The sequence below is a fragment of the Artemia franciscana genome, chromosome 11, assembly GCF_032884065.1.
Source record: "Artemia franciscana chromosome 11, ASM3288406v1, whole genome shotgun sequence".
Classification (NCBI taxonomy): Eukaryota; Metazoa; Arthropoda; class Branchiopoda; order Anostraca; family Artemiidae; genus Artemia; species Artemia franciscana.
In genome coordinates this window covers 33,204,150-33,231,261 of record NC_088873.1, presented here as the reverse complement: position 1 = coordinate 33,231,261, position 27,112 = coordinate 33,204,150, and the positions used below count along the sequence as shown (strand labels likewise).

General features: G+C 36.0%; 1 protein-coding gene across 4 annotated transcripts; it reads right to left on the bottom strand.

The window, feature by feature from the left end:
- Positions 1-200: 200 nt before the first annotated feature.
- On the bottom strand, positions 201-25,740 carry LOC136033116 (uncharacterized). 4 transcript variants are annotated; one of them, XR_010618860.1, is made up of 4 exons: positions 25,529-25,740; positions 9,985-10,719; positions 3,022-3,188; positions 201-757 (listed from the first exon to the last, which is right to left on the bottom strand). XR_010618860.1 is itself a non-coding variant. In XM_065713747.1 (3 exons), the coding sequence occupies exons 1-3, from the start codon at positions 25,538-25,540 to the stop codon at positions 708-710; spliced, it is 309 nt and encodes a 102-aa protein (XP_065569819.1). In that variant the 5' UTR covers positions 25,541-25,715; the 3' UTR covers positions 201-707. The 4 variants fall into 4 exon arrangements, 2 of the variants coding, with proteins under 2 accessions (XP_065569819.1, XP_065569818.1); XR_010618859.1 differs by having other exon boundaries at positions 3,022-3,356; positions 25,529-25,735; XM_065713747.1 differs by lacking the exon at positions 3,022-3,188 and having other exon boundaries at positions 10,473-10,719; positions 25,529-25,715.
- Positions 25,741-27,112: the final 1,372 nt, after the last annotated feature.

Below are 27,112 nucleotides of genomic sequence, written 5' to 3'. Positions count from 1 at the left end.
TCTGAGTCACTAAATTAGAAGTTGATGACCCTGTTTTGAAATTCCTTTCAATTTCTTGGTTACCGAAATTAGCATGCTGCTGCCCTAACTTCAAATCTGAAGACACCCAGCCTTGGTTCCAAAGAACCGACTTAAGTTTTACTGATTATTCCGTCATCATAGTTTATTTTTTTAAAGAGAAAAAAATAGGGATTATCATGTCTGTGTTATGCTATTATTTTTATTTTGATCGATAAAGAAGTTTTTACAGTAGTTCAAAATATTTTAAAAAGGCTAATAATGATATAATAGACATGAAGCGAAAGTTCTTTCTTACTCTCGTGGAGCTGCTCAGTAGGTTTTCTGCAGTTGTATCTTCCTCTGGAAACATATCATCCTCTTCTCTCAGTCTATACCAGCTTGTGAAATATTCTCCACTACCACATACATAATTTTTCATGTCAGAATATATCCTTGGACAATAAACATTGCAAGAGTCTGGATAAAACCTACTTAGATCGGTCATGATTTCACGCTGGTAGCATGTACAAACTAGCAAACCCTTAAAATCTCCGTCAATAGGGATATTCATGGCAAAATCTTTAAATAAATTTTCAAGACAGTATGTACTACAATATTCAACTGCTAAATCTGGTGCAAGACTATCTATATCGACTTCAATTTGATCGCTGACCGATGCATCTGCCGTACTAATGCAGCCCATGTAGTCAAATGTGACATCTATGCTTTCTACAACATTTCTTACCAAAATGAGTACCTAAAATTGAACATGGTATGTTATCCAAAGCACAAAAACCTGGGAAAAATTGGTAGTTAGTGGCTTTACGTTACCATCCTGTAAAATAGGCTACTTAGAACAAACCAAGTTCAGTGTTCTACGATTGGTAAGCTAAAAATAGACCGCCAGCCAGAAACAAGTTTTCATTATTGTATATCTTATGTACACCAGTGTGAGTGAACTAGTTACCAGATGTGAAACAACTTTTTTTCTCCGTCTATTTTCTGTTTTATTAGAACTATGATAAGAAATTGAGCTGAAGTTGGTGTTGAAGCTATGTTAAGGGGGACTCAACATTTTTAAGTAGCTCAGAATTGAGCTAAATTACATCAACTAAACCTAAACTCTCCCTTGGGGACTCGCACTTGAAATTTTAGTCGCCAGAGGACCATTTTGTGTTCTAGTTATGCATTATGTGTTTCAATTACTAAGCTATTTTGGCTGAATTAGATCATAGTAATTGTTCACGTAAATATTTCTTCATAGTTCTAAAGAGCAACTGGGAGTACACTTTTCTATTTCAATGGTTTCTATTTCAATCTTCTCTAGAATAAAAAAGAACTCCTTCCTCAACGCCCCGCTCTTTACGCTAAAGTTTCTTACTGTTTTGAAAAGTAGAGTTAAGAGAAAGGGTCAAACTTTAGCGTAAAGAGCGGGGCGTTGAGGAGGAATAGTCCCTTTCATATACGGAGTAATTTCTGTTCGTGTTAAGTTTTAATGTCGCTCCTTACTTTCCGTTAAAAAAACTTGTTTTTTTTTATTATTCAATCCATGAAACAGAGCGCTGAGATTCTGAAACTACTTTGGCCAATAGCAACCGAAACTCTCAAAAAGCAACTTTGATAACAATCAATACATCAGAACCATGGACTTTTTTATACTGATTCCAAATATGTAAATTTGATATTACCCACCAACGCCGAACGGGTATGAGAAAATATGCATGATTTAAAAAAAGCCGGAAACGCCACCAAAAAGGAAAGTGATCCTAATACAAATTACACCATTACGTTCAGCAAGTCAGAAAAAGCCAATGTAGAGATTTCAAGCCCCTATCTACAAAAATGCAAAATTTCGAATATTTTTCCAAGAAGAAAGATTACGGATGCGTGTTTTTGTTTTGTTTTTTTTTTTCAAGGGCTGATTATATACTGAGCTTACCAATTTCAGAGGAAGCATTACCCTATGGTGGCGTACTTGTTCCTGAAATGTTGTGGTGTCCATACAGGACAAACGGTTAATATGGACATTTATCTTAATGCTTGATTTAAATGAGTTGATTTACTTGATTTTTATGAGATCATGTTTAGTGATGTATAAATGTGCATCAAAAATTCTAAAGGAGGAGCAGTGAGTAATTTTGGAATATGGATGTCATGGGACGTATTATGCCTATAAGGTGGGTTGGCAACTCCATTTGGCTCTAGTATACCTGGCGTAGTTGTAGGTATAAGATAAGATATTTATTTTTTATTTCTTTAATCTCTCTCACAAGCACACAAAGGGCCGAATTCGAACTTTGGAGTCAACAAACCGTATGGTTGCACTAAAACTGGCAAAAAAGCAAAGACAACAGCGAAAACAATGAATAATAATTTATGAGACAATAATTAAACTGTAAAAGTCAATTAAAAGTTAAAAAGATAGAAACTGGTCAAACTAAACTGAAAAAAAATACATTAAGAAAAAGAATAAAAAGGGACATTAAAAAAGGGGGTGATGGGGGGGGGGCAGAGTAAGCAAATAAATAAAAAAAGGAATGAGATATAAATATAAATATAAATTAAGAACGACACTAAAAACTGTCAACAAGTTAACTGCATGAAGTCAATAAAAGGGTTAAAACGATAAAAACTGGTCAAAAAAAGGGGAGACAACAATATGTGAATAAACACAAAAAAAAGAGAAAGAAATATAAAATATAAAAAGGAAAACTAAAAAAAATAGAGGAGGGAAACAAGGAAATAAATGGAAGAATTTGGAAAGAATCATCAGCTAAAAAAAAGGAGAGACAGTAAAATAAAGGAGAAACTAGTGGGATGTTTTATTCATTTTTTCTCTGATGAAGGGGGCAAAAGTCTTTCCATACTTGAAGTGATGCAGTGAATGGGGACAGAATAGGGAAAGACTGAAGAGGGGGTACTTGCCTCTGAAGACCGTAAGTCTGATTTCTCATTGTTGCAAAGTCACCTTTATTGTAAATCCTTGCATTGTGCTAGTCTAAACAAGCAGAACATGCTTACCTTTCAGCTAAATTTTTTCTATAGGAAGCAGAGTGAGAATGGCGACTTTGATATTCTGGTTTCCCAATCTTACAGATTAAAATTCTTCTGGTACCAGTTCGATCGAGATGAAACAAATAGTCAGAGATCCCAGTGAACGAAATTCTAACATCACAGGCTTCAACGAGCTAAAGAAGGTTTGAGGAATTTATCAGGGGCAGAAATGGTGGCTGAAAACGAATGTAGGCGGGCGCAACGAAAATTTTGTTCCCCAAAGGAGATATCACCTAATTTGTACAATCAATGGCGTAAACAGCTATATTCTCTTTTTTTCGACCTAGATGAGAGACTTGAACCTAAAATGTGAAACAGAATAAGGTGCCAAGAGAGAAAAGAAAAAATCATGAACACAATCAGATCTAGCTTCCTAACTGCGCATTATTAAAACACACCTAAGTGTTGACACCAGAAACCAACTTTCCTGTATTTACATTAGAGCTATGTTCAAAGAGGGAGGAACAGGGCGATTGGGGCTGCAGAAGAAGGTTCCAACACCTTTGCAACTCCGTTCCGTTAGTGGTGAAGCCACTTGAAATAAATGAAAGTGCAGAGATATTAAACTCTAGCCAGGTCTGAAAAAAAAAATAGCTGCTGAAATATAGCTTTTGATGAAAAAAATAGAAATAAAAATAATCTAAAGAAAATGACCACAAATTACGCATATGTTATGCTTCTTCGGGTGAATAATCACACTTTCTGGTACAAGCACAAAAAGCATCACAAAATCTAGAAAGGCACGTACAATTCTTGGTGCACTTCTGAAGTGAGGAAGCACTCGAAACAACAGAACCAACATCTTGTCCAGAAAATTGTCATCCATAACTCAAAGGGCTCGGTAGACATTGTCTTACAATCAATGGTAAATTTCAGATTGCAAATCTGATAGTAAGAACGCTTGATTAGGATCCCTTCCATAAGCGCTGATTATAAGCTTTCTTGCAATATCTTGGGAGAAGAACATACTGGCTTCCGTGAAGGTTTCTTGTCTCAACTTCTGTATTGCACACTAAATCTCCATGGACTGACCACTCTTCTTGGTGGACGCTAAGAATGTTTGTTTTCCTTTGGAAAAAAAGTAACTCGTTGTGTTACATCCCGAAATGCAGCGATTGAATGCCAGGAAGCTAAACATTTACTTTTGCGTTTTCTGGAACGAAAGATCAACGGGGACATAATAATTTGGAAACTTCACGAGGATCAGAAGGAGGGGAACATCTTGGCCGGAGAACATATTGGCTACCGTGAAGGTTTCATCTCTCAGCCTCTGTATTGTACACTGAATCTCCATGTACTGACCACTTTTCTTGGTGGACGCCAAGAATATTCGTTTTCCTTTGGAGGAAAAGTAACTCGTTGTATTACACCGCGAAATGCAGCGAGTAAACACCAGGGAGCTCAACATTTGCTTCTGCGTTTTCTGGAACAAAAGATCAATGGGGACATAATAATCTGGAAAATTCACGAGGAGCTGAGACACAACATTCTCCCAAAGAAAAATATTAAGCAAATGAGGGAACTGGTTCACTAGTTTGACAACAGCATCAGTATTATTGGCGCAAACCTTCACCCTTTTAAAGGCTATTCTGAAGCAAAAGGCAAGGCGAAGAGCCAATCTGGTGTCCACCTCCTCATGTTTACTACGCAAAAATTCTCCGAAATTGAGCGGATCAATCCTATGACTCAAACATACAGCTCTCATCCTATCTTCAAATCCGCGAGACAGCCATACACGCAAGGTGTCGGCAGTACTTAAACTGCTTTATGGTCAAATCCATTTGTTTCCCATGTTTCATAGATTGCTTTCATCAAATTTGCTTTGCTCTTCAAATTTGGAACAATCTTTTCCCAGTTTCCAATTTGTGAGCTCGTCAGACAGGAGTAGACTGTCGAGCAGCGGCCACGTAACTGGTGACACTCACGGCAGTCCCTTAGAGATATACAGCCACCATTTGGATCAGTGTGATCTTTTAACACGGCTTTTAGCAACCACATGACATATATTTCAAAGGTTTCATGTTCAGCTGGTGGTTTGTGGCGAAACAGTGGCATAAAGCTGATAATAGAGGCTTTACGCCCATACAAGCAACGTTCCTCTTCGAAGGTTGGATTTTCAGGCCATTCACGCAAGCCACTGGCCTCTCTCGGAAAGTCTAGCACGATAGGCTTACCACAACTTCGAAGCGCCAAAGTAGAACTTCTGAGCTCAAAAATTGAAGGAGTGTATGAGACGAGTTGAAAGTCCTAAATATTTTTAAGCTGTTTCAGTCCACTGTTAGTGCTGAAATCTATCCCACACAGGATTCTCTTCACTATCGCAAGTTCTAAAAAACTGCGCTTTGTTCAACGACATTCCTTTTTGATCCCAATTTTCTTGAAGCGACATCCATTGGGGTTACAGAACTTTTGAAAAGGGTTTTTCATCACCTTTGACACACTGATGGACTGGCCCGCTCATTGGTTATCACATTCATAAGGATATCTTCAGTTGTAGTAAAGGGGTCTTGGTGACAGTGTAATTCTGAACACAGCCGTTTTGACAATTATCATCTGCTTTTCGAAAAATTTTTTAGCTATTTTTGTGATTCAGAGAATCTAACTCTGAAGTTTCATTCAATTAAATGAGGTCATACAAAACAGACGAAACTGAGGCAACAAAAGGTAGGGTATTAATCTACTTCGCGACTTATAGTTGGCTTGCTGTAACATCGACCAGACCAGATTTTGTTTTATTATCAAGATTTAGGGTGGATTCAACAGTACGATCCGGCGGAACAAGGTTAAACGAGCCTGGTCGCCTTTTCACATTGAGCAAAGTCTTCAATTACCAACGGAGTGATGACATTGACGTTCGTGAAATAAGATCGCATTGCTAGATAGCGCATCCGCTAAAATTCGGCTAGGTGCATAAGTGTGAGCACAAAGAGGGTGTCTGAGCCTGAAAAGATCTGGGTTATATCAGGGAGTTAGGCTGAGGGAAGGGAAGAGAACTTGCAAAAATACTTAGTATTGCACAGAATGTTTCTTTTACGCTCTAATGTCGGTCAGTTGAAGGACTTGTAAATTCTTAATGCTTGCAAGTACAAATTAAGGCAAGGTAAATATGAAAAGTAGTGTGGAGAGACAATACTCCCCCTCTATTGTTAAAATCCCTTGTTAATAGAATTGGATCTGCAATTGCGCTCATGAAGAAACATTCTATCAGACAAAATGCTAAAAAAGTTTCCCCAGAATAAAAATATGCCCAATGTTTGTGTTTTTTTCCTATTTCTGCAGATACTTTTGCCATTGGCGCAAGGAATTTTTAATGCGCCACCAGATATTCGTTTTTGGCGCTTTTTTTCTGCCCTGGATTCCATATTCAAACCTTCTTTAACTCGTTGAAGCCTGGTAACTATTTTCTAGTGATCTTTCTTTATCGTGGGTCCTTGACTAAAACCTAAATTCCTGCTAAAAGCCGGAGACAGATGTTGGAAATAAGGTTGCAAGTAAAAAAAAGCTGCGCAAGCGGATCCTTTTACTGCTCTGATCACTCTTATGGCGTTCAAAAATAATAGTAAGCTACAGGTTCAGACCTGTTGAGAAAATAAGGTCTGCTTTCGCCCTCAGCAAAATCTTTCATGTATACGATCTGCTAAGGCTTAGAAATAAGAAGAGAGTAGATATAGTGGCTGAGCAATTCCTTCCCAGGGTATATTTGGGCCGTGAATTTATTTGTCATAGTTTTGTTTGCCTAATTCAAACTATTTTTCAAGTTATCAAGAAACCTATAAGCTAGAATTCTACTTCATATTCATAATTTACCCTTTTCTGTAATTTTGATAGCATGGACCCCATCCAAAACAGATTCTTGGGTAACTGGCTGGTAAAATAAGTTTCTTATTTTTGAAAAATAGCTATCACAAGCCCAGAGAGGTCAAATTTGCACTTTAAAATGGTGCATTAAGTCTTTGAAGAACGTTGTCAGTTTGACAGTACACAAAGAAAATGTTAATTTTGGCCATTGCTTCTCCATCAGCCTTCTGCGTACTCACTTTTGCATTTCCAAGAATAATGGTTGCACCAAACATCTTTTGATTTCGTTTATTAAATCTGATTTTCTACTTGTTTATTTGATTTTGATCTCCGTAATCTACTTCTTTTTAAATACTGGAAAGACGACTGGAGAGCTAGGGTGAGGTAAGCATCACAGATATGAGACTGGTCAACGAAGGCGTGTCGAGGAACTCGACATGATTTTTTAGTGAAGTAAACACTTCCCTTGCTAATTTAGGACTTTAAATTGATTAGCCTACTGAAATTTTCCTATCCTATGCAAATGAAATATTTTCCCTTTTCAGAGCATTAAGACAATCTATCACAATAAAAAAATATCCAGAGCATCTTGAATGGAATGACTAAAAGAAGACAAATGAAAAACACAATTTGCAATCTTACAATTAAACCTCTGGCCGCACAAATTTTATTAGGCTACCCCGCTCTGAAATAATTGCTGAAGTAGCTTAGTAGTAACTTTAACTAATATTGCAATAATGTTTTTCTTAAATGTTTTTGTTTTTAGTTTTGTTTTTCTTAAGCTGAAAACTAAGATTTAGTTTGCGATCGTAATGCTTCGAGAATAGATACTTCAGCACAAGGATAATGAACAAAAAATGCTTTTACAATGCTTCGAGAATCATTTACGTATATTTGCTATAAACTTTTAATTTTTTTATTCCAAACGTCTTCAATAAACGTCAAATTCGTTAAATAAAACAACAAGGGATTCACCAGCTGTCTTTACTTGTTAAAGTCTAAATAGTTGTCAGGATAAAAACCATTGGGGTTGAGAAGGCCGCTCGACCCACAGCATAAAGGATAGTTTCTGTTTTATTTAAGTTTTTGTGTTACTTTTCACTTTTGTTAAAGAATTTTATATCTACTTTGTAAGAAATATTGGGTTAAGCCTTACAATCATGAGTCCTAGCAACATACAGCTGGGTATATACTTTACTCTAAAACAATTACAGAAAGTAGTAGCAACAATTTAGAGTACACACCAACTTTTAGTTGCTTTCAAGTTTATACTGCACTCTTTACTCCCATTTGATTTTTTTTTGTATTTATTATTATTTCATATAATTAACAAGACTAATTACAAGTAATCAAGTTGATGAATACAAAATATACTAAAAAATCTTGCTATACAGAATAAAGCAAGTAAGAAATGAATAAGAAGGGAAATGACGATGGGGTGAAATAAAAGTCATAAACGAGTAATAAATCCAGGAATACAATGCAAGTAGAAGGGACCCTGCTCTATGATAAATTTGCCCTTTTACTTTGAAAGTAGGCATAAATTGATCTGGATTTTCGATTTGGGCACCAAACGATGTCATTTGGAAACATGAGTTATATTTTCTGATCTGTGATAAGAAACGCTTAGATTCTGACGTAGTTCCAGTAAGGAAAGTCTTCAATGGCTCTGGTGGTGTAGCCAATAGAGTTTAACTTTGAATTGTGTAATTTGAAGGTGTTTGTTTCGTTAAAACTTCTCTATCATCATTTCGTAAAACAGTAAAAAAAAGATTGATTTTAACTATAAATTGGCAAAAAGAATAATTTTCCCATCGTTCGAGTGAAAGGGTACAATGAGGTAGAAAGAGTAAAAAAGACCGAACATGTACGAGTTGACAACCCTGGTTGGAAGGGACATAGGATTGAAGATGATTGGATAATTTTCCAATCCCTCTGGAAAGAAATATTTTTCAATCCCTCTGGAAAAGTGGAAGAGGGCTGTGTACAGCTTCTATTTAGCTCGTTATTTGCACTGAGTCAGAACATAGTTTATTTTAGCAGCAAATAAAGACTCGGTCTTATTTGCTGAATCAGGACTTTGACCGGCTTTTTAAAAAAAAAGCTAATGCCTAATATTTTCTTTTTCTATATGCACATCCATAGTAAAGTTGCCGACCCCTCAAAACTATGAAACTTGTGCATCTAATGAGCAAATTCTTGTGCTGAAAAATAAAAGTCTTTTATTTTGGTCACCTAATAAAAGACTGCAATCCTACTTAACTAGCAACACGGATCACTTCCAAGAAAGGACAAAAAGTGCAATTTTGGATTTCTTTAGAAATTGCTGAACTTTTCAAGTCTTGGAGGTGCATATAGTATCATTCCTTTATATCACTCCCAAATTGGGAAAATCAAAGACCAGTTCAATCTAAATAATGAATACAAACACTGTTAACAATAAACAGTTCGACTTCCAAACCCGTGGTAAAATTCTTCTTCTATGGATCTCTTGAATCTTAGGATTCCTGGATCCCTTTTATTTTTTATTATAAGAAGTCACTTTAGCGACGGAACCAGGGCAAATTAGGACATCTTAAGTGCTTTTAAATTTAGTCTAACTTCACTTTTAAGTTGGTGCCTGCCTGCTTGGGCGGAGCTTTCAATGTGAAAGCTCAAACATGACTCCAAAAGACAAAGACTTTGCAGAAAATCCCCGGGCGGTACATTGTAAAATTCCCCCTTAAATCATACATTTTAAGGCCCTGGCTTAAAAATCAACAAAAATCGTAAAAAAGATGAAAGGGGGTCAAACATTGCCCCTCCCTCACCCCAGGAAGATCAACTGTACATCCAAAATGAAAAAAATCTTGTAATATTCGAAATAAATGTGATTATATTTTTGCTAAAATACATTGTCATACTTTTGTTCTTTCCCAGAAAAAACTTTCCCCTTATTTGTGCCAGTTTAAGCTAGAAAGAAAAAAAAAACGTTTACAAAGTGTGATCATTTCTCACTGAGCAATTTGGAGGAAATTTTTCATACTTCAGTTCCCTAGATTTAATACTATATTGAATAGCTACAATGCAGAGCTTCCGAACAATGCAGTACAATTTAATAATAAAGAACTGGATTAAGCCTTTAAAACTTACCAAAAGCCAAATATATACATGCATATCTATCTCACTTAACTAAAGAGAATTTAGTTTTCAAAAAACACATTTATTACTTAATTTATGATTTCATTCGAGTAGCTTAATTTCCGCCAACGATAAGATAAGAAAAGCCAAAAAACGATTAGCACTTGAAATATTCATGACACTCTTTTCTATGCATTAACTTGCTTCTGTTGCATAGAAATTTGCAATTATGAAAAAACTGCAAAACAGAATGATCAAATCTGCTTTGTTTTTTTGACTTGAACTAATTTTATATGCGCTTAATAAACCCAAACCATTTCCGCATGTTTTCACGCCGTAATAGCTCCCTGGTTTCAAACGACTCGACGTCCTTTCGTATTTCCACTTTTGAACAAATTCTTTAGTTCCAGGACATATTTCTGTACACTTTTCATCTCTTCTTTTGCTTGTCATATGAAAAACATCCAAAAGCAAACATGTGCAAATAAACAGTCCCTTACCATCACCCATCAAAGGCACATGGACCAATATTCGATATTCATCATAATTCTTGTCGAAATATACTGACGAACAGAATGTCCCACATTCTATTGGACCAGGTATTTTCATTTCTGTATTGAAAGATTGATGAGGAATTGCATCTATACTAGCAATTGTGTCTACTGCCACGCATGAGTCATATTCCACTCTCTTGGTGGCGAAAACTACGGCTGACATCAATAGCTGAAGCAAACATGGATGCAGATCCTGCAACGAATAGAAACCTTTAGCAGATAATGATGTTACATGATTGCCATTAGAAATACTACCATCCTAATCAAGAAAACTCTATGAAAAGAATATCATATTATGGCTCTTTCTGACGTTTTCAACTGGAAAAATCCAATGAACTGATACAAAAATCTCATATTTTTAGTCTTTACTTAGTCAGAGTTAGACAAATACAAAGAAGAGAGAAATTAGGTCCGTTCCTTTCCTCTCCTTAATCTTCAGGTTTGACAACTTTTAAGAAAAGATACAAAAAGTATATTCATTAAAGAAAAAGCAACAATCATTCAACAAACACAAAGCACTGATTCCCACAAAACCCCATCCTTTAAAAAAATGGTGCAATTTGCCTCGATGGATGGGTAGTATTTACCATCACATCTGTACTCCGAAGAAGGAGGATTTACAGTACGTACATACGCATGAATTTACTTTGGAGAGGATACAAACTCAGACAACGACAAAACAGGGGTGGATTACATTAATATTTCAAAATATTCAACTAAAATCATAAGGTTTTAAGGTTTCAGGGACACTAGCCCAAAAGACAACTCTGTTGTAGATGCCAGGTTACCGCGTTTTCTTCCTGCATCAGAATATTATTTAATTGCATAAATTACTTATTTTACAAACGAATTGAAAATTCAACCCTGAACATGCATATTCCATAGTTAAACCTCCTCCTGAAATTATAGAATCCCTTCCCCCCTCTTATCACTCCAATTTTAAATTATTAGTAAGGCCCTTTTCAACGTACTGAAACCCAGAGTATACATTTTATTCAATAGAATTCCCTTAAATTTGGGATTGCTAAGAGAAAAAGCGGTATTTCTACTGCAGACACCGACTAACAATATTGACCTACTCTGTTCTTCTTCTCAGGCTTTTCATACAACTATATATAGAATTTTGCCGTTAGTGAAACTGACACCAACTTCAGTGAAAGCACGGCAGCCGCTTCAATAAAATTAATTAAAAAAAAAAAAATTCAGAAAAAGAAATTTTTTAATGAAAAATAAAGGCCGTTTAAAACTTAAAATCAACAGAAATAAAAACCTATAGCAATTCAAACTCAAAACGACCAGAAATTACTAATAAAGAATAAAGGTAATCCGAAACGAATTGAAATTAAATAAACTGTAAGTTGTTCAACGATTTATTTTTTCGTTTGTATTAATACCTGTTGTATGTTTGTTAGTTACGATTGTTTATATAATTTGCTTTTGCTTACGGCTTCATGTATACTTCGATTGTAATCTCTGGTCGTTTTGAGTTTGAATTATTATAGATTTTTATTTTTGCCGATCTTAAGTTTAATATGGCCTTTACTTTTCTTCGAAAAACTTCTTTCTCGGAAAACTTTTTTTAATTAATTTCTTCAAGCTTTTCAACATTCCTCGTTTCAAATTTTTTTTTCACCGCCGAATTTTCATCACAATATCAAAAGTAGTATCAAAGTAACAATATCAAAGTAACAAAGTATCAAGTTACACAAATCATCAAAATAACAAAAAGCAACTTGCATAACTTATAGCCCTCGTCCCGTAAATAAAAGTTATCGCGTAAATCAGTAAATCAAAATATCGAAGTTAACAAAGTATCAAAGTAAAGATAAGCAACTTACATAATTTAAAATTCTTAGCCTTGGGGCTGGGTGGGATTCAACCCCAGAATAATAATTATTTAGCCTTTTGACAATTTTTAAAAAAATGGCTATCTCAAAACTTCAACCAAAATTTTGGGGAGAGGGGATGTGAGAGGACTGCTTGCCATTTAATCACTTTTGATTCTTAAAGAAAAGATCTAGAACCTTCATTCTCAAGTCGGACGAGCCCCATAAGGTAATACGGCCACAAATTCCACAAAAACCTTATGTGTTAACAATAGGCAACTCGCATAGCTTCTAGCCCTTGCCCCCAAGGACTGGGTAGGGTATCAGGCGTGGAACCATAGTTGTTTGACATTTGGACTATTTCGAACAAAATGGCTATCCCAAAATTGTTTAAACCTAGAGGCATTGTTATATGATCTTTGGACTCTACTGAACAAAATGGCTATCACGAAGTTTTGATTAGATATATTTAGAGGAAAGAGGGCGTGGAGGGGACTAGTTGCTCTCCAGTCACTTTTGAATCTGGAAAAGGTAGCTCGAAATTTTATTTTCCGATCAAATGAGCCCCCTCAAAAAATTATACGACCATCCCTTCCGTAAAAACCTCATATGCCCCCCGGGGCATAGCTCATAAGCCTTACCCCGGGCTCTGGAGGGTTGTTATATGATCTTTGGACTATTTTGAAGAAATAACTATCTCAAAATTTCAATTGGATTTATTTGGGTAAAAGGGGGTGTGTGGGGGGAGGGGTGGCTAGTTAACTACAGGAAATTAGAATTTTCAATTACCAACCAATTAAGTCTCCTCTAAAACTTATACGACCACCCTTTTCATATTATCTTATATTCCCCCAGGTTTAACTTACAACACTCGCCCCGGGTCCTCGGGGGGGGGGGCTATTGACCCCGGAATTTTGTTGTCTGATCTTGGCCAATTTTGAACTAAATGGATATATCATAATTTTGGTTGGATACATGTGAGAAAAAAAAAAATGTTTGGTAGGATAGTTGCCATCCAATCACTTTTAACTTTTAAAAGGGCACTAGAATTTCCTTCTTCCAATTGAATGAGCCCCTCTGAATTTCATACGATCACTTATTCCACCTGTATGTGAGTGTTAGTGCTGATATGAGTGTCAGTGAGCAAGCGAGTGTGAGTGAGAGTGAGTGTGAGTGCGAGTGTGAGCGAGTGAGTAAGCGTGAGTGAGTGAGTGTGTGTGAGCCCCTTGTGAGAGTGAAAGCTTATACGGCCACTCCTTCTATAAAAACGTTATATGAACTGTACCCGGGGAATGGCTTTAAGTTTTACTCCCAGGCTCTGGGGCTCTGTCAACCCTGGAGGCATTGTTATATGACCTTAGGACTATTTTGAACAAAATGGCTACATAAAAATATCGATCTGAAGCATTTGAGGAAAAGACGGCAAGGGAGGGGGTGCAGTTGTCTTGCAATCACTTTTGATTCTTAAAAAGGGAACTAGAATTTTCAATACCCAATATCCAGTCACTCAATTCCTAATCACAAATACTTACCTTTTTCAATAATATATGCTATATGTATTCAGTGAACAAATTGCCTAACTTAAAGCCCTTGTTCTGGGGGATTGACGTTCCCAAAGGCATAATTACAGGATCTTTCAACAATGCCAAAGAAAGTAGACGTCTAAAATTTGGATTGGATGTTTGTTTTGGAAAATGATGGTCGTGGCATAGCTTAAAACCTTTGCCCTCCGGTTCTGAGGGACTACTTCAACCCCGAAGGCCGTTTTATATGATCTTTGGACTATTTTGAATCAAATGGCTGTCTCAAAGTTTTGATCGGAAGCATTTGGGGAAAAGAGAAAGAGGGAGGGGGCAGTTGCCCTCCGATCTCTTTTGACTCTTAAGAATTGCACTAAAACTTTTGATTTCCAATTAACTGAGCCCTTCCCTGAAATTTATATGACCACTCTTCCGTGTGAAGAGCCTTTGGGAAAAAATAATAATAATCATAATGATAGGAAACTTGTATTTTAAGAAGTAAACATCGAACACAATCGGAATCAGTTCAACTTAATGAGGATCCTAACTTTTCTATGAAAAATAAAATTTCAAAAGGGATTCATTTGGGAAAAAGCAGGCATGGTTAGGCTAGTTGCCTTCAGATCACTTTGACGCTAAAAAAGAGAACTAGAACTTAAAACTTCCAATGTGCCTACTACAAAGTTTGTGCACCCACCACTTTCCATAAGTATCTTATATGCCCCCGGGTCATAGCTATCAACTCTTGTGCCCGGACTTTGGGAGTATTATACAAAAAAATACCTTGGGGGGTTGACCCCGGAGGCATTTTCATATAAACTTTGGACGAGTTTGAACAAAATAGATATCTCAAAATTTCGATAACATGCATTTGGGGAAAGAGGTTGCAGGGGACCAAATTGCCTTCTGACCACTTTGGCTTTAAAAAAAAGGGGAACTAGAACTACCACTTATCTATTCAAATGAGCCCCTTCCAAAGTTTATATGACCACACCTTCTATAAAAACCTTATATGCCCGGATCATAACTTACAACCCTTGCCCCGAGCTCAGGGAGGCTGTGTCGACCACGAAGGTATTTTATATAATATCCGGACAGTATTTAACAAAATGACTAACTCAAAATTTCATTCAGATGCACTTGAGGAAAAGAGGGCGTGGGGAGGAGGGGTTGGTCGCTCTTTAATCCTTTTCGACTCTTAGAAAAAGCATTAGAACCGCCAATTTCCAATTAAATGAGTCCCCTCCAAAGTTTTTACAGCTACTCTTTCCATAAAAACCTTTAATATCCCTGACGTATAACTTAGGACCCTTGTTCTGGGCTATGGGGGCTGTATCAACCCTGAAGGCATTGTTATTTGATATTTGGAGTATTTTGAACAAAATGGCTGTCTCCAAATTTCGATTGGATTCATTGGAGTAAAAGAGGGCGGGGAAGGCCAGTTGTCCTTTGACCACTTTTGGCTCCTAAAAAGGAATTAGGACTTTCAATTTCCAGTCAAATGAGCCTACTCCAAAGTGTATATGACCACCCCTTCCATAACAACGCTATATGCCCTTCGGGCATAAATTACAACACTTGCCCCCAGACCCTGGGAGGTTGTGTCAACCCCAGATATTTTTTTTATCAGATCTTGTTATCTCATCAGATGCGCTCGGGAATTGAGGGAGTGGGAAGGGTTTTTTTCCATTCGATGACTTCTGACTCATAAAAGAACATTAGAACTTTCGATTTCAATTAAACGAGCCCCTCTTAGGTTTAAACGACCGCTTCTTTCACGTGGATGTGAGTATAAGTGTGAGTGAGTAAGTGAATGAGTTTGAGTAAGATTGTGAGTGATTGATTGAGTGTGAGTGAGCGAGTGAGTGAGTGAGTGAGTGTGAGTGTATGAGACCCTTCCTTTGAGTTTGAAAGTTTATACGACCACTCCTTATATATAAACCTTTGCATGCACCCGGCTATTACTTACAACACTTATATCAGGCTTCTGGGGGGTTGTGTCAACCCCAGGGCCGTAGTTACGTTATCTTTGAACTATTTTGAACAAAAAGTCTATATCTAAATTTTGATCGGAGGCATTTGAGGATAAGAGGGCATTGGGGAGGAGGGGGATTAATTTTCCTCTGATCACTTTTGGCTCTTAATAAAGAAACTAGAATTTTCAATTTCCAACGAAACGAACCTCCTCGAAAGTTTATACGACCACTTCTTCCATACAAACTTTATATACCGCTGTGGAATAACTTACCACCCTTGCCCTCAGGTTCTGGGGGAGGGTGTTGACCCAAGAGATTCCCTCTGATCACTTTTGAATCTTAAAAAGGGAACTAAAACTTCCAATTTCCAATCAAATGAGCCCCTCCGAAGTTTATACGACCACCCGTTTCATAAAACCCTTATATGCCTCCTAGCTCTGGGGGATTCGGTCAAGCCTGTATTTTCTTTGTCTAACCTTTGCACTATTTTGAACAAAATAGCGCTCTAAAAATTTCGATCGGATGCATACATATTTATAATTTCTTAATGCGTTTTTTTCGGAAAAAGAACTATTTCACAGAAAAGCAAAGAAAAAATAAAACACGCGACGATAGGACCTAAGCTTACATAACAATTCAAACTTGAAACAAAAATAAATTATTATTAGTGAATAATTAAAACCAAAACTAACAGAAATTATAATTAACAAACACATTGAACATGAAAATAACTGATGCCCTTATAGATGAATAGATGTATCCTAAAACGATCAGAATTTAAAATAAATAATAAGGTGGTCCATGAAACGAACAGAAATTACCACAAACAGTAGTAGGACTAACGTCCCTAGCTTTCTAATTATCAGAGTGTCATTTGCAGGCTACTGAAAGCGATTTATATTTTAAGGAGTGTGTTCCTATGTGTTGTAATTAACATCAACAAAATCACAACGAAAAATAATTTTTTTTTTGAAAATCCTACCTATATTTCAAAATACGTGTAGAATAAATGTTGTAGGATCTAACAGTTCTTGATAACAAATGTTCAAAAATCATAATATATTCAAAAAATAACAGTTCAAAAAATAATTGGAAAGGTTTCCAAGAAAAAGTAGTGCTTGCGGTGCTAATTTGAGGGCATCGGTGCGGACTGAGCTTCTTTTAGATTCCCTACCGAATAGTTACAAAATTTTAAAGAAAGATGCCTCCCATTCCTATATGAATAATAGTGGCTCACTTTCGGACATTGACCATTGTATCGTTTCTTCTGGTCTCATCTTTGGCGAAGTCCATGTTGATCAGGATGAACGTGATTATGACCATCTCCCCCTATCCCTCACTGTTACCCTTAATGCTCCTGCCGAAAAGAACCTTCGTCCTAATTCTAGAAAATAGATTTCTAAAAGAGAATGGAACAAAGCTGACTGGCCTCTTTATTTTTCCACACTTATTAGCCTTCTATCAACGATTAAAGTCCCTTTTGATCTGTTGTGTACAAGCGTTGGGTCCCCACAAGCCAGAATTCAGCTTAATATTTATTATAGCCACATTGTATCGTGCTTAAAGAGGTGTGAAGAGGTAGCTGTTCCCCTATGTCCCTTTCGAGCCCAAACAAGAAGTTCAATTTGGAAGAATGACCCATAGCTCAAAACAATAAAAAATCGGGCTAAATTGTGGCGAAAAATTTGGATAGCTTGCGGCCGCCCTTTAAGGGCTAATGTTTTCGATATTAAACAAAGAACAAAGGGATTTTAAACACTATCTTCGAAAAATTAGGTATAATGGTGCCGAATTTCCTAAGTCTCCTAGCCAGTGGAAAAAAGTGATTAATGCCGCGAAGTTCGATAGATCGCCTACGGCCGACCGAATCCCTAATGTATCATGGATCAATCATTATAGTAAAATTTCCGATACAGTGATGTATGCGGTTCATTTTCGTTTTGCCAAGCTCTGTTCTAATCTGTTGCCGAAGAAACTCATTCAAGGTCATGTACCTCCAGTTTGTGTTGACCGTGTCAAAAGGAGTGTAGAGAGACTTAAATCGAAATCTTATGATGTAGACGGCATCAGTGCTTTTCACCTCAATACCGATTCGGAGGAATTAGTTTATCACTTGCAGTTACTTTTTCAGATGTGTTTATGCTCTTCTTTAGTCCCTGATTCTTTTTTAGTTGGTATCATTACGTCAATTTTGAAACGTGATAAGGGTCCAACAAGTTGCGCTTTCGTATAGGCCTATTACGTTTGTGTGTACTTTAAGTAAAGCATTTGAATATGTTTTGCTCCCTGATCTCCTGTCTAGTGTAGATTATATGTCTAATCAGTTAGGCTTCAAGCCGTATATAGTATGCCAACATGCTCATCGTGCTATAGTTTCGCTATTACTTAAAGCGCATAAAAATGGTTTTGAGGTTCATTTTTGTGCACTCGATGTTTCAAAAGCTTTTGATTCAATATGCCATAGCCAACTTTGGTATTCTTTACTCCAACTTGGTGCAAATGTGTCTATTGTATCAACTCTTCATTTTTGGTATGCTAATTCATATGTTTGACTCAAGTCAGGTGACACCTACGTTGGTAATATCCTCATCCGTTCTGGTCTTAGGCAAGGAGGAGTCTTATCCCCTTATCTAATGCTTGTCTTTATTCTGTTTTGCCACGTATTAATCCATCATGTTTTTAGGCCTAACTAATCTTTCGTATATTGCATACGCAGATGATTTACTTTTGATCAGCACTAAATCTGGCCTAATTAAGTCGACCCAGCTTGTTTCTAAGTCTTTTGAGGAAATCAGCCTCATACTTAATACTGAAAAATGTGAATATTTAGTTTTTAATGCTAAAAGTAGTGATCTTGATTGTGGTTATTTTTCAGTTAAGCTCATTTCTTCGATTCGGTGGCTTGGTATTAGTATTTGTTCATCTTTATCGGCTTTTCGACCTTGTGGGCTTAATGATATTAAAAGTAAACTTAAAATTGGGTACGCGAAAATTGTCCCGAACTGAGGCAGATTTTCACGAAAGGCTTTATCCAGACTTTATTCTACATATCGCGGTCATTTTATATTGTTTCTTTCCGGTTTGCACCCGTTTTTTAATAATCAAGATTTGCAAGGTATAAGAATTCTGTATTTTTGTTATTGTAAATATTTACTGTATCTGCCGCGTTCTTATAGAAATCAGAAGATTATCAGAAAGTTTTGTGCAACTGATATTATTTTTGTTTATAAAAAAAACTCTACGCTAGATCAGGTTCTGAGGCCTGTCAATGCTTGGGTCCTTACCACCCTTTGATTAGACTGTATTAATTGTATTGTTTGTGTTATTTTGTTTTTCTTTCCTTAATGTTTTTACTCCGCTTAAATTGTCAAAACAAGCGGGTAACAAATAAATTATTATTAATTATTATTATATTCATTTAATGAACCAGCTACTTTCAGTAATTTTTATACAAGATTGCTTAGCTAGCTAAACACTATGACAACGAGATCGTACTTCATTACAAAAAGAAAAATTTTATTTATAGTACATAGTAAGTCTTCTAAATGTAAATCCATCACGCATCAACACGCATCCATGATCTTTCTTCTGGAAAAAAAAATTCAAATTTCCACTTCTATAATAGGAGCTTGAAACTCTCCACATTTGGGTTATCTAGTATGCTGAATCCAATGATGTGATATCTATTAAAACTTGCCTTTTTGGGGGGGGCATTATTCGAAAATCAAGCAAATTAACTCAGGCTCGTGGCATTTGATGTGTAACATGGAGCTGAACAAACTTCATATTTTTCGAATCAGTATAAAATATTGTTTTGAAGTATTTCTTATTATTTTTATTTGACTCAATTTCTCTTTGGCTGCTCAGTTTTATTTTCGGGGAGGATTTCCAGGTGAATTTTAGAGGGGGATACGTCAGACTCCTAATCCTTTGTTTAATGGCAGCTAATTACGATAAGTGGTGTTATTTGCTAGTCATTTCTTCTTCTTTTTTCAAGCTTAGATATTATTTCAACTTCTGTATCGATTCCATGAAAGATAAGAACTTTTAATTTATCAGGGGGAAATGAGTCATACAAAGAATTCCTTCGTAAAGATGAGAACTTAGATAAGACTTAATTTATATTTTGTTTGGATCTTTCCTGAGAGACTACTTACTATTCAATCTAATTTCCCCTAGCAAGTGACTCTTTCCCTTATTTCATATTCATAGAACGATTAGAACGTGATCTCCTAGTTTTCTATTGCAAGACAATAATTTAAGATATGGATAACATTGAACATTATATAGTCGTAATGGGACTCCAAGCCAATATATGTGATAATCTTAGCTGTAATTTCAAATGTTTCAGAGGATTTCTATTAATTGTGTCACCCGGACCGTGCTTGATTATAGGTTATCCATGCACCCACGGTTTAGGCTAACAAACTTAGCTTAATAAAAAATAATGACTACTCTCTGACTAGCCCTAGAGTGCCCATTCTCATTACCAATAGACATTCTACTTATGTTCAATAGATTTTTATTTATTCGTTCTGTTTTGATGATTTTGCCCTCAGTGTTTGCAGGGTCACTAACTAGGTTCAAAATAAAGAAAAAAATACGACTACATTGCACTGTACGATAAAGATGTAGGGGAGGTGATCAAACAGTCCTTGGTAACGAACTGTAAGTAACGAGTGACTTGGTCCAATAGTAAACAAAGCTCTAAAAAAAGAAATGGCTTTTCATGCTGTTTCCAAATATATAAACCCATTACTTTTCAAGTTAACCATCATAAGTTACGAGCTTAAGAAAATTTGTCTGCTGTTAAAAAAAGAGGAGAAACACCCCCAAAAAGCAAATACATGTTAATAAAATCGCACCAACGGATTCTGCGTATTTGAGAACTCTAGAGTTTTCAATACCAATCTGCCAAAATATGGAATTTCGTATTTTTGCCACAGAAAAGCTCATAAATGCGTGTTTATTTTGTTAGTTTTTGTTGTTGTTGTTTTTAACAGTGATACTATCGAACCTAAAAGATCGGGAGGGAACTCATTTGAAAAGAAATTAAAAGTTTGAGTTCCCTTTCTAAGTTATCAAAAAGATTGGAGGACAAGTAGCCCTCAAATTGTTTGGAGGAAATTTTTCCTCCAAACTTTCTAAATTTCAACGAATTTTTTTATAGCCATGCGAAGTTCTTTGGGAAAAGGTCAAAAATCGTTTGACTGAATATTTGATTCTCCAAGGACGAAAGTAATGTATCTGAGGATGGAGCAATCAAACCTGCTTATCCTATTATTGTATCCAAGTTAAATAATAATAGCAACAGAAACTCTAGTTTCTGGGTTGACCGATATGGTACTGACGATATTGAAATCTACCATGATGATCGAAACATGGAAGTTCTAATTTCTAATGAGTTAGCTGCTACTTGAGAACATATTTATCGGCTTCTGCAAGGAAAGGAGATGAAAATTGTGAACAATATTTTACTGGCAACCAATGACTCTAACTATGGCCTGAATTTTTTTTTCATAGATTGAACAGGCGGTACTGGTAAAAACCTTCTGTTTAAAACCTTGTATCATATTCTATGTGGCCAAAATCGTAAAGTAAAATGCATAGTGTTTATTGGAATAGCACCAGTTGTATTACTTGCTGGAAAAACAACACACAAGACATTTGACCTGAATAAAAGCCTTTTCATCAGATTCAATTTTCAGCCATAAAACCTGGCTCGAATAAAGCAGTAGAATTAGCTTAAGTTGATGTTTGGCTTAAGGATGACGCCCCAATGTTACAGAAATATGGTTGACAAAATAAGGATCAGGTGGTGCGGTCGATTGCAAATCCAAACTCGCTATCTGGAGGGAAAATTTTATTTGTTGGTGGTGATTTCCGTCAGTCCTTGACTTCCTATTCGTCCAAACATTTTTTAACTGTGAAAAAAATACCCTGAACCTTAGCTGTTCTACTTCTAATATTTTCACGAAACCCACCGTTACTATTAATAATACTACCAAGGTAAGTGAAGCTGCTCACTTGATCAATCTTTTCGTTAATCAAAGTTACATTTTCATCTTCACTTATTCCTAACCTTGGCGACTTAGTTTTCTTAACATTAATTTTCAAAATTATTCTAGCACCCTGAACCCGCAAAATCTTCAGAAATTCATTCATTGCATACACTTTAATCTGTCAATTCCTAAGCAACTGTAGTGAAATACGAGATATCGCAGATCAATGAAGATCAAGTACGCTGATCGCTGGTCAAATACGAGATTTCGCAGATCAAGAAGAGTCATCTCTGTAAGTATTTCAATTGTATTTTATTTTCTGGTGGTGATTTCCGTCAGTGCTTACCTATTCAATTCCAAATCAACCGTAGTGAACGAGATTTTGCTGATCAAGATCAAATACGCTGATCAAGATCAAATACGCTGATCAAGTACGCTGATCGCCGATCAAATACGAAGTTTTGCAGATCAAGAACAGTCATGTCTGTAAGTGTTTCAATAGTATTTTATCTGCTGATGGTGATTTCCGTCAGTGCTTACCTGTTTAATTCCAAAGCAACCGCAGTGAACGAGATTTCGCTGATCAAGGTCAAGTACACTGATCAAGTACGCTGATCGCTGATCAAATACGAGATTTCACAGATCAAGAAGAGTAGTCTTTGTAAGCATTTCAAAACTTTTTCGTTGAAAAAATAGTGCACGATGAAGCTGAACAGGAAGCATTCGCTAAGTATATCTTAGAACTGAGAAATAAAAATCTGCTCAAAACCCAATGAAATTAAATTACCTTAACATATGATTTCCAGTGGTTCATATAATTGAGGGAATATTTGGAAATGGCCTTGCGAGTCAAAATTAAAATGAAACGAAGGAACGCATGAATTTAGCGATCCTCGACAAACAAGTGAATAAATTCCATGGGAATATTGTCGATCGCTTCCCAGGAGAATGCAAGTCATATAAGAGTTATAATTCTGTGAAGGATAAACAGGAAGGAAGAATCGATTTCACGCCAGAATTCCTTAATTTAATTTAAATTTCAGATTTGCGACCCCATTAGCTAAAACCAGAGAATAATACAACAATTATTCCTATGTGTAGTTCAAATATTTCAAAGGGTATTTGCAATGGAACACGCCTGATTGTTACTGAATTATGTAATAACATTATTAAACCAAAAACTAACACTTGGAAAATGGCCAGAAAGAAGTTCAAATTCCTCGAGTTACGTTCAACTCCAATAAAAGTTAACTTGGGTGTACAGTACAACAACACAAATTTCCACCTCGACCAGCGTTTGCGATGACCATATATAAATCATGTTGGCAAACTTTCAAAAATTTTTGGCCTTCATAAACGGTCTAAATAGGTGAGGACTTTAAGGAAAAATTAATTTTTTTAGGGTGATCATATCGAACCTATGGTGACGTCATGACATCATGCAGAATTCCCATTAAAAATTGTGGTTCATTCTTTACAGCCATCAATAGTCGTAATATTTTTAGCTTCAAGGAGCTGGAGACGTTTATCACAAAAAGAAATACAATGGGCAAAATTAGACAGCAAGAACCATCAAACAGTTCGTGGTAACGAACTGTAGTAAGGAGCGACCCGACTCAATAGTAACCGAAACTCTAAAAAACGGAACTTCGATACCAATAGTTTCATCAAGTTTAGTCTTACCCATCAAAAATTATGAGTCTGAGAAAATTTGCTTTATTTTAGAAAATCTGAGGAAATATCCACTAAAAGTCATAGAATCTTAATACAAATCACAGCATTAGATTCAGCGTATCAGAGAACACTACTATAGAAGTTTGAAACCCCTATCTACAAAATTGTGTTTGTTTGTGTTTTGGTTGTTTTTTCCCAGGGTGATCGTATCAACTCAGGGGTCCTAGAATATTGCGAGTTGGCTCATTCTAACGGAAATTAAAAGTTCTAGTGCCCTTTTTAAGTGGCAAAAAAATCGAAGGGCACCTTTGTCCCCTCCCACGCTAATTTTCTCCCAAATTCACCTGATCAAAATTTAAAGATAGCCATTCTTTTCAGCGTAGTTGAAAACTTAGTACCAGTTTCATTCGGAGCGACGCATTCCCCCACAGCTCCCGGGGGAGGGGCTGCAAGTTACAAATTTTGACCATTGTTTACATATAGTAATGGTTATTATGAAGTGTACAGACGTTTTCAGGGGGACTTTTTCGCGTTGGTGTGGGAGGGGGTCGAAGGAGGGGATTACGTGGGAGGATCTTTCCATGGAGGAATTTATCATGAGGGAATAGAATTGCCATGAAGGGAGTGCCGCAATTTCTAGCATTATTAAAAACAGACAGTGAGAAAATAAATAGTTTTTTTCAACTGGAAGTAGTGAGCACCATTAAAACATAAAACAAACATAAAAAATTACGTATATAAGAAGGCTCGTCTTCTTCAAAATACCTTTCTCTTTACGCTAAAGCATTTTTAGTAATTTAAACTAATTATTCTACGGCCTTTGTGATTCAGGGGTCATTCTTAAGAATTTGGGACAAAATTCAAGCTTTAGTATAAAGAGCGAGGTGTTGACGAGGGGGCAAAACCCCTAATATATATAACAAAAATACACAAATATAGAAGTTTGTTATGTAAGTTAATTCGTAAGGTACGTATCTTTATTACTAACCAAAACGTTGGTAAAAAAATCTAGTCGCACTTTTAAATAACTAAAAATTGGAGGGCAACTAGGCCTCCTCGCCCACCCTATTTCTTATCAAAATCGTCCAATCAAAACTATGAGAAAGCCATTTAGCAAAAAAAAAAATATGCAAATTTCATTTTAATTATTCATGTGCGGTGAGCTGAAATCAAAAGATTCATTAATTCAAAAATGTTCAGAAATTAAATTAAAAAAAATTTAACTGCAAGTAAGGAACCACATTAAAACTTAAAACGAACAGAAATTATTCCGTATATGAAAGGGGTTGTCCCGTCCACAACAACTCGCTCTTTACGCTAAAGTTTTTTATTGTTTTAAAAAGTAGAGTTGTGAAAAAGAGTCAAACTTTAGCGTAAAGAGCGGGACGTTGAGGAGGGGACAACCCCTTTTATATACGGAATAATTTCCGTTCGTTTTATGTTTTAATGTCGCTCCTTACTTGCAGTTAAAAATACTTTTTTTATTTAATAATAATAAAAGGGTGGAGAGGTGGACTTTTTACCACCTCTTTTTTTATTTTATATTTTTTTTATTTAATAATAATAAAAGGGTGGAGAGGTGGAACCAGGGACGGAGAGGAACTGCGTATCCTGCAATTCCTTACCAGCAAAAATACAAATCCTATAAAAGTTATGATTCCGCGAACGACAAGCAGGAAGGAATATATATATATATATATATATATGTATAGATATGTGTGTGTATGTGTGTGTGTGTGTGTAAAAATATATATACAAAACTTATTAGAAGAAATTAAGTTCATTTAATTTAGAAATGGTTATACATTTTTCTTTGAAAGAGTAGGCTGAACAGAGAAACGGTAGGCTAACACAGAAAAAAGGGTTGGAATTATTATGATTAGAACCAGATTAGAACTTGATGCAGTATTATGCTTCTAATTGAATTTTCAGTTTTGTCAGTCTGTATAACAATTTAGTCATAATGGACGCTTTTAATCACTAACCATCAAAAAACATACTAACCTTTGCCACCATGCTCTACTGCTTCGTTTTTCTCATAGTTAGTTCACAATGCAACTGATTCAAGTACAACTTCTCCGGCGAATATCTTCAGTTTTATAGCACAAGCGCTTCAGAGTGATGCCAACGATATTAAAATAAGTAGCTAAATATTAATAAAGTGATAAATACACACTTGAAATTAAAATAGATAGTTTAATTTTTGCCTTATATGCTGAATTTAAAATTTGATAATAGCTAAGTAGCCCTACACCGTTTCCACATGTCGGGTAGGATTCCAATTTAAAAATTGAGTCACCGACTTGAATTGAATTATGTACCCCTACGCAGGGTTGGCTACACATATCATTTGAAAAGATATTGTGGCGTCCATCAATATTTGTAATTATGCAACCGCATACAACTCTTCCTCCATATTTACCCATTCTAGCAATATGAACCACGAGGCTTTTGAAATCTCCTACAGACTCCTTACAAACTAGGACACAATAAATAGGACTTGACAACTCCGTATAATTAGGTCCGGGAATTACAACTACCTCACGTTTGTGTTGGAAATCTTCATAATAGACACAGGATTCGTATTTTAGGAAAACGTAAAAAGTTTCACAATGATTTAGTGTCAAGTAATAAAGTAAATAAAATATAACCATTTTCCTCTCTCTACTTATACTATCTGGACCTTTGACGGCTACCAACTGAATCTAGGAAAAGATTCCAAGTGCTTTAGTTAAATTAGTTATTTCAGAGAGAGCAAATATTTTTCATCAATTAGACAAAATGTTTACCATCCTCCGCAATATCAAGTGAAACTATATATTAAGCTACAAAAGACTCCCTTGAGAGAGATACTATGATGGATTACAGTGTCTGCTTGGATATAACAGACACGAATTCAATGAAGGACTAGAGTTTCTGAAGCTCTCCAGAAAATTAAAAAGACTTCGATTAGTTTTTTTTTTTTTTTTTTTTTGTTTACCTGCCTCTGAAAAGTTAAGTCGTGATCAAATCGCAAGTATAATGGCTTTTCAAGACCAAATCCAGAAGTCAGTGACTTTCTGTCATCTAGCGCATATCTGGGAACGCCACGTGTGCCACACAGTTCTGACACGATTGGCACAGTTCCTACACGCTTGGTACAATCCCTAAATTGCTTGGCACAGTTACGCCACGCTTGACATGCGCCACCTGGTACTCAGAAATTTTGAGAGACAGCAACCCATCTGACCGAATCATATAAACATAATTTTCATGGGCTTTGTTTTGCTCTGCAAAGTATATTTTTTTTACATGCTCTAACAGAATATGCTGCACAGAGTTGCTGTGACTCCTCCTCCCCTAAAATCTGCTTCTGCAGACTCAATAACAGTGAAAAAAAAATTTGTCGTTTAATTTCCTCTAATACCTTGTTTCCCCTATTCCTGAATTTATAGATCATATACTAGAATCATCCCTGTTGGATCACTTCGTAGTTTTAAAGAAGCCACTAGATGTATTTTCTAATTCTCGTCAATTTTGAAGGAAGGATGTAAGTGTAAACCTCACTTTTGGTTATTTAATTTGTTAATATCTTTTACCTTTTCAAGA